We start from the raw sequence: 8,655 nt of genomic DNA on the forward strand, positions 1-8,655 counted from the left end.
GCTGCATGGGCAAGCCTGTACTGTAATCCTGGAAGTGTACAAGTTTGGGAGAGCTTTACTCCTTGGGTGATCCTGGCAAACTCCCACCCCTCTGAGCCATTCCTTAGTCCTTGTGGAAGATGTCAACAGCGGCATAGCGTGAGTTGTCAGCACCCGGGGCAACGCAAGTAATTTGCGCCCCCTAACCCAGGGCAAGGCAAGTAATTTGCGCCCCCCCAACCCCTAACCTGCGAGTTGCCGCGCAAACAACGCTGCTTGCCCAGAGGAGGATGGAGGCAGAAGCAGCCGCCGCCTGTGGCTGGGCCGAGGGGATGGCGGCGGCGGCAGGGTGCAGAGGCTGCCCGTGCCCGGCCAGGCGTCGGTGGCGGCGTCGGCGCTGCTGCAGCGGCTGCTCCTCCTGCGAGCAGTGAGCGGAGCACAGCCACAGCGACGGCGGGGGGCGCGCGCGCTAGGGTGCAAGGCTGGCGGTGGCGGCGGGGAGCCCGGCGGAGGAAGGAACTTGTCCCTTCCCTCTGGACTCGCGCCCCCCCCAGATGTTGCGCCCGGTGCGGTCGGCACCCCTGGCACCCCCCACGCTACGCCACTGGATGTCAACGCAAAAGTTGAAAACATTATTTAAAGTTGGATTCATTTTTGACCTATGCATGGATTCACTGTACATTTGAATCTGCTTTTTTAAAAAATAAAAAAATTACATTTTGGCACGTCCTCCCCACTACCCTGAAAGAGAGAGAGAATACATTGATATTTTATAAGTTGTTTTATTGTTTCCAAGTGTTATTCCTGTTTCTGATTTTCATGGCATCAGAATAGGTTTAGACGAATCCCTTTGCAAATTTGATACATTGCCATAGCTGAAAACTTCATGCACATACATTCATTTGCATTCACGAGGACCCAGACATGTACAGTGTTTGTTACAGTGCAAGTTCCCTAACATTAGACAGTTTTTCAAATACACGCATCTGACCTTTTAAACAACATTCTGCATTTTTATTCTTCTTATATAATAGTTTAGCTCAAAATGGAACTTCTGGGCGAGTTTGTGTGAGTTGGGGTGGTGGTGGATCAGATTCAGGGCTGCTCTTTTAGAACAATTCATTCGTGGTGATTGGTGAGACTTACACCAATTCTGGCAGGAAAAGGGGGGAAGTACAGTGGTACCTTGGTTTGCAACCGTCTTGGATTACAACCGTTTTGGATTACAACCGTTTTGGATTACAACCGTTTTGGATTACAACCATGTCAAACCCATCAAAACCCCCTTTTTTGGATTACAACCCAATTTTTTGGGGGGGAGGCCCCATTGGCGAAAGCGCGCCTTGGGTTACAACCTGTTTTGGTTTACAACTGGACCTCCAGAACGGATTATGGTTGCAAACCAAGGTACCACTGTATGTGTTCATTTTCTTGTCTTGCTCAGGTTGTTGGGGATTCTTTAGCCTTTAGCTCTTGATGCTCTTTTGACTGGTGGAAGTTTTAGATATAATTTTCACACCAGAGCTGCTTCCTCCCCCAGTGCCTTTTCCACTCCCAGAGCTGAAATTGCCCCCTCCTGAGCTAAACCCACTGCTGCTGCCTCCGCCGCCACCTCCTCCAAAGCTAAGACCACCAAATCCCCCTCCTCCTCCTCCAAGACCAAGACCAAGACCAAGACCACCAAATCCGCCGCCGCCTCCTCCTCCAAAACCAAGACCACCAAATCCGCCTCCTCCTCCTCCAAGACCAAGACCGCCAAATCCACCGCCGCCACCTCCGAGACCAAGACCGCCAAATCCTCCTCCAAGGCCGCCACCTCCTCCACCGCCACCACCGCCTGCACTGGAGCTGACAACAGCTGTGGGGGGAAAGGGGAAAGTTTATTAGGTGCCCATGGGGTTGACAAACTAGACAATTCCATCTCCCCGCCCCTGTTATTCATGTTTCTAATATTAAGTTCAATTTCCATAGCAGTTTGCATATACGGTCGTACCTCGGAAATCAAACAGAATCCGTTCCGGAAGCCTTCGACTTCCAAAACGTTTGGAAACCAAGGCGTGGCTTCCTATTGTCTGCAGGAAGCTCCTGCAGCCAATCAGAAGCCACAATGGACATTCGGGTTCCAAAGAAGGTTTGCAAACCAGAGCAATCACTTCTGGGTTTGCGGCATTCGGGAGCCAAAACATTCGACTCTCAAGGGATTCGACTTCCGAGGTACGACTATTTTTAAAAGTTCTGAAAATTCACCAGCATTTTAGTGCACTTTATACACATTTTTGCAAACAGTTTCCATATGCATTTTGGTATATAATTCTCCCTCATTGCATTTAAATGGAAGTTTCCCCCTAACATACATATTTGCACACATTGTTTTTGGAGAACTTAGTTCCAAAATTCAGTGTGAATTTTGAAGGATGGCTTGCACATTGTTTCAGGAAATTATATTGGTTCACATCAAATTGAGAACTGAAGCAACTTTCTTCTCCATTCCTAGGTATCAGGTACAATCATCAACTCATAGTCTGGGGTGGGGTGGGGGGAGAGAATTAATTGCCAAAATTTACTGTTTTTCTTTTGCTATTTTAGCCCCACTGGTCTTCACCACTGATGGATGCAACTATGGATCAGTGAAGGAGGACATGTAAAAAATAAGGTAAAGGACCCCTGGATGGTTAAGTCCATTCAAAGGTGTCTATGGGGTTGAGATGCACATCTCGCTCTCAGGCCAAGGGAGCCAGCATTTGTCCACAGACTGGTCATGTGGCCAGCATGACTAAACTACTTCTGGTGCAACGGGACACCGTGATGGAAGCCAGAGTGCATGGAAATGGAGTATGTATGGATAGACAGCAGGAGTTGAGCGCATGATCCAATGGTGGGTAGGAGTGAATGGGGAATTCCCACAGCAACAGTGCTCATCACTCTCATGAGCTACCTGACTGGGATTTTGATCTGGACATCTCACCATAGGTGGAAGGCAAGAAGAGGGGAAAGATACTCCATCCTATTTGAAAGCAAGGAGAGAGCTGGTTTGCTGGCGATAAAAGGAGAGGGCACGGCTGAGGAAGAAGCCCCTTGGAGGAGACTGGTAGAAGGAGGAGGAGGAAGATTGGGCTGAAGCAGCAGGTTTTCCTCCTGTGTTATGGGACTTAGGAGAAAAGTCCTGTGATCCTCAGCAGTGTGGATGTCCACTGGACAAACCAACTTGCTGCTTTTATGCCACCCCTCCTGGTCCCAGTCAATGGGAACTTGCCACTAAGAGCCTTGCTTGCTTACAACACTGTGCAGCCCCATTCCCATGGTGACTGTGGGAATCTCCCTGGGAAAAAGGGACCAGCCTTTTCCTTGGAACAGCCCCAGCTGTGTGCTATTGTTCCCAGCTGGTAGCGCTGGAAGAAGCTGCTGCCTGGAATGCAATACTAAGGAAGGAATCCGATCAGGTGCCTAGCTGGGATGGCAGCCCTTCAAGATCTTCTCCAGGGTTTCCAAAACATTTGGCAGCTGGGGCATAGCCTCTCCCCAGATTAAAACTGCAAGCTCCTTCCACTCTCACACACCAAGAGATGCGTCTCCCGCCTTGCAACTCTGGGACAGCCTGTTTAATCTTGTCTCCTGGCATCCCTCTCTCCTGTCCGTTTGCCCAGTCATTTGGGCCTCAGGGATGGGATGCTGCTTTCTGAATTATAGGGACTCCCCCACACCTATGCCTATAATCTGTAGTGCAGGAATTCCCTGTGCATCATTACTCCTTTGTAATGATGCCAGTGTCCAAATATTGGCAGAGGGAGAGAGAGAAAGAAATGATCCATGCTGCGTGGAAAGAGTCGTGGAAATGTCTAACATGGCAGCTTAGTTCATCAAGGCACACCAGCTAGGGCCGGAGATCTGAAATATTCAGTTTCTCCCAGCTTCTAAATTTTCCAGTATTAAGTTCAGTCCACATTAGTTTGGGTGGAATTCAACATGGTGTTAAGTGGTGTGTGCATGTGTTGAATGAGGTCTACTTGCACAGCAGGACTGTCCTCTCTCCTCCCCCTCTGTACCCTATGTGCCCCCTAGAACTGTTGTGGGGATTTAGGGGGTACAGGGGCATGGGAGGTGGGTGAAAGGGGCAAAGTACCATTGCATGAGCAGACCTCATTCCATGCATGCAACAACTTAGCTAAATCTGGCCTTTGTTGTTGTCATTCTGCACGGAAATATGTATGTGTTTTGTGCATGCTTATTCTAATATAAGCATTTTTATTTGCAAATGTTCTCTTTTGCATGCAATTTTCCCAATTATTATATTGTAATATATTATATTTGCTAATATTTCGTGCACATTTCCTTCTAATAATGGACTTTTTATATCCAGCTCTTGGCTGGATATATAACTGTTGAAAAATTTGGAGGTGCAAATTTGGAAGTATAGTTGTGTTTCAGTAGGCGTATCAATTTTAATAGATACAGTGGTTCAAGAAATGTAAATTACTGAATGAATTTCTTCACCATTCCTAACATTTGCCCTTCTTGTGGTGTACAGTGTACTCCATGCACCATTTGGGAATAAATAAACTAATCATCATCACATTATTAATAACTTATTCTGGACCAGGCAAATAAAATAAAATGCTCATGATACTTACAGATGCTTACAGGGTTGACTCCTTCTCCAGTTAGCCTGTTGAAGAAGAAATAGCAAAATGAAAAATGGCTCATCTATTACAATGAATATGGTCTGTTGTATATATAAGGTACAATGTTATCTGTTAAATAGAGTTTCCAACAGCTACAACAATACATTTCCCTATTTGGCTTCCTGTGTGATATACACAGTATCAACAAAAAAATCTACTGAAGATGTACTTAAGATCTGCAAGAATTTGGAAAAATAATTGATGCACAATGGAAGCAAAGATATTGATGCTTAATATCTGAGCTGTAAACTTAGAGCAATACCTCAAAGACTCTCAAAGTCCATGCCACCACAAGGAGCACTGCTTTTCCTACTGCAACAAACACTCCATCACAATTCACAAGATTAGCGAAATGATTTGTGTACTAAAACATTTTATTTTGTGTTTGAAGAAGATCATCAAATGTTCTATTACTTATTCTTGCAATTTATAATAATAATAATTTGATTATTTATACCCTGCCCATCTGGCTGGGTTTCCCCAGTCACTCTGGGCAGTTTACAACATATCTAAAAACATAATAAAACATAAATCCTTAAAAAACTTCCCTAAACAGTGCTGCCCTCAGATGTCTTCTGAAAGTCAGATAGCTGTTTATTTTCTTGACATCTGATGGGAGGGTGTTTCACAAGGAAGGCACCACTACTGAGAAGGCCCTCTGCCTGGTTCCATGTAACCTCACTTCTCACAGTGAGATAACCACCAGAAGGCCCTCAGAGTTGAACCTCAGCTGAGCGACGGGGGTAGAGACTTCAGGTATACTGGGCCGAGGCTGTTTAGAGCTTTAAAGGTCAGCACCAACACTTTGAATTGTGCTCGGAAACGTACTGGGAGCCAGACAAAGCAAACTTAACAGGCATCCGTTGATAGAGTTGTGCCATTGTAGATATTGTTTCATCTCCACATAGAGTCCCCTTCAAAAAGAAACTGAAGCAGCTCGTAAAGTTATGAGCACTTTATCCAGCTCACCTGTTCTCCTCCCCTTCCAGCAGCTTCCTGTAGGTGGCAATTTCAATATCCAGTGCCAGTTTGACATTCATGAGCTCCTGGTACTCCCGCAGTAGGCGGGTCATTTCTTCCTTAGCTTTCTGTAGAGCATCTTCCAAGTCAATGAGTTTGGCTCTGGCATCTTTGAGAGCTAATTCGCCTCGCTCCTCAGAATCCGCAATAGCTGTCTGCAGATTTGCACACTGTAAGAAGGAAGGTGTTATTAAATTCCCTGTCCTCTTTAGTCATTAGTATTTGTACATTCATTATTATTGCTATTATTGCAATCATGATTATTACTGTAAATATTCCTGCTATCATCATGCATTCATTTATTTCTTAGTCTTTGAATAAATGAGGCTGCAATTCTATTTTGTAAGGTGTGAACTTGCTTTTGAGTCAATGTACACAGGGCTGCTCATTTTGGGATATAAATTTTATTTCCCAGATTCTACTGGCAGTTTTCATTTTTATGAATCCCCACAATTTACAAAGTTCCAGCCAAAAACAGAACTTCCTCTCCCTGCCACCCCACAAAGTATTGGCAAGGCTATCCAATGCAGATGGCCTCTGTCATGTGACCCTTAACCAACCCTTGCCTTTTAAAGCAATGCTACGTTGCCTACTGAGAATGAACATTGCATCGATTACAGATTTTCTTACCTGGTTCCTGGCGTTTTCAATTTCTGACCGTATCCTTTGAATCATCCGGTTGAGCTCTGAAATTTCTCCTTTAGTATTACGCAGATCATCGCCATGCTTCCCTGCACTGGCTTGGAGCTCCTCAAACTATAACAGCAGGGAAGGGAAGGGAAGGCAGAGATGGGTTGAAGGAAAGACACAATTACATAGCCCTGGTCAGCAATGAATGCCCCCGATCTGAGAAAGCCCGTTTTCAAAGATTCTGCTCAACCACACTCCTCATTTCTGGCATTGGCTGTTGGGAGGTCCAAATGGCATCACCAAGAGGACTGGATTAAAGAAGCTAAGAAAAGCTCTGCTGGATCTAGCTAGCATCCTGTTTTCCCAGTGTGGCCAACTAGATACTTATGGAGGAAACCTACAGGCAAATCCAGCAAAATTTTTCACTGTTTTTCCTCACTGATTGGTATTAAAAAAGTAATGATGCCTCTCACACTGGAGAGCCAGTGTGGCGTAGTGGTTAAGAGTGGTAGTCTTGTAATCTGGGGAACTGGGTTCGCGTCTCTGCTCCTCCACATGCAGCTGCTGGGTGACCTTGGGCCAGTCACACTTCTCTGAAGTCTCTCAGCCCCACTCACCTCACAGAGTGTTTGTTGTGGGGGAGGAAGGGAAAGGAGAATGCTAGCCGCTTTGAGACTCCTTAAAGGGAGTGAAAGGCGGGATATCAAATCCAAACTCTTCTTCTTCATCATCATCCTTCAGGCAACTAACTAGCTAATAACCCATTAATTTAGGGACTGCCAATTGCTGGCACCTAACACTCAATTCAGTCACATCTCAGCTGAAAGGCCATGCCACATGGATGAACTTTGCAAATTTGATATCTGAATTAGTCTCTCATGTTTCAAATGTGTTTTGGCTCAAGACATTAGACTACTTAAAAGTTAGAGTAGCCCATGTGGACTTTCTCTATTTCTCACCAGGAAGCAGGATTCAAACTGTTGTGCAAGTGGATTTCTGGGACTAACCTGGCCACAATCCAATATGGAGATAAGATTTATAACATGAATCTTGAGACTAGATTGTGACATCTTGTAGACCAAACTAGATGTGACATGTTAAATGCACCCTTGCATCTTGTAGACACATTCTTTAAAATTGAAATAGCAGCCACAGTGGCAGAGGAGAGATTGATAATTACTGGGATAACAGCAGTTGGGGAGCTGGCATTTAATTCTTTCCTTCCCTGCTTAACTATGACTGCCCCCCCCAATTGCTTCATATTTACTCCATTTCAACCTCCCCACCAAGCTTGAAAGATCTTAAGCATCTCCAGACCCATGTTTTATCAGAAGTGTCCCTTGGATGTACCAGGGCCCAAGGCCACCTTCCATGCTAGAACTGCTCACCTTAGTTTGGTACCATGCTTCTGCTTCAGCTCGGCTCCTGTTGGCAATGTCTTCATATTGTGCTTTCACCTCAGAAACAATGCCATTCAGGTCCAAGTCTCGATTGTTATCCATCGAGAGGATGACAGCAGTATCAGACATGGAGGCCTGCAACTGAGCTAACTCCTGGAAAACATAGGAGACAAAATTTGGTTAGAAAACATTTCATGTTTTGGGGGTTATTGGGGTGGGACAGGATCAGATCAGTAGGTGACACACATCTGCAAAATGGTCAGCTTTCTAGGGAGCAGGGTCACACGGGGGAGACCTTGACATTCATAACAAACAACAATAATAACAACTGAAGATTCCAAATCTTCAGTGGCAGATGAATTTTGGATCTCTAATATGAAACATCAAATCTTTCTTCTAGACATCATTAATAGCATCTAAAATTAGGACCATTGTTTGTGAGAAATCACATTAGGACAATGTAAATCCAAATATTTAGGGGGGAAAGCAAAATGGAAAAGAAAGGATGGTATTTAGAAATGTCATGCTTCTTCACATTGCCGTCTTAACATTTATCATCCTGACTTTTAGGTCTATGTTTTGAAGGTAAGAGGAAGACTGAATACCGATTCATAGAGGGCCCTCAGGAAGTTGAGTTCATCGGTCAGGGAATCCACCTTGGCCTCCAGCTCCACCTTGTTCATGTAGGCAGCATCTACATCCTAAAAAGACAGTAAGAAACCAATTTTTTGTGGTTTTATATTTTGATTTTGTTCCGTGAACTTCTCTGAGACCTTTGGGTATATGGCAGTATATCAATTCAATACATAAATAAACTTTGCTTAGATTTCATTCGAGAGAAAACAGTGAATGAGCACAATAAAAAAAAGATGCAAATGTCCACTCTTAAGGAGATTCATTATGGAGTTATAAAGGCAGTGTTCTTTAGAAGCTTTTGTTATTATTTT

At 44.7% G+C, this 8,655-nt stretch overlaps 1 protein-coding gene across 1 annotated transcript; it reads right to left on the bottom strand.

Moving 5' to 3' along the window:
• Positions 1–1,445: 1,445 nt before the first annotated feature.
• LOC310699012 (keratin, type II cytoskeletal 75-like) lies at positions 1,446–8,409 on the bottom strand (the record flags this gene model as incomplete). The annotated part of the gene is made up of 6 exons (XM_083520600.1): positions 1,446–1,837; positions 4,608–4,642; positions 5,628–5,848; positions 6,309–6,434; positions 7,697–7,861; positions 8,314–8,409. Coding segments are annotated over 6 exons (1,035 nt in total), but the record flags the coding sequence as incomplete, so codon positions are not given.
• Between the last annotated feature and the right edge of the window lie 246 nt (positions 8,410–8,655).

Source organism: Podarcis liolepis (assembly GCF_965112155.1).
Source record: "Podarcis liolepis genome assembly, contig: HAP1_SCAFFOLD_245, whole genome shotgun sequence".
NCBI classification, from domain to species: domain Eukaryota; kingdom Metazoa; phylum Chordata; class Lepidosauria; order Squamata; family Lacertidae; genus Podarcis; species Podarcis liolepis.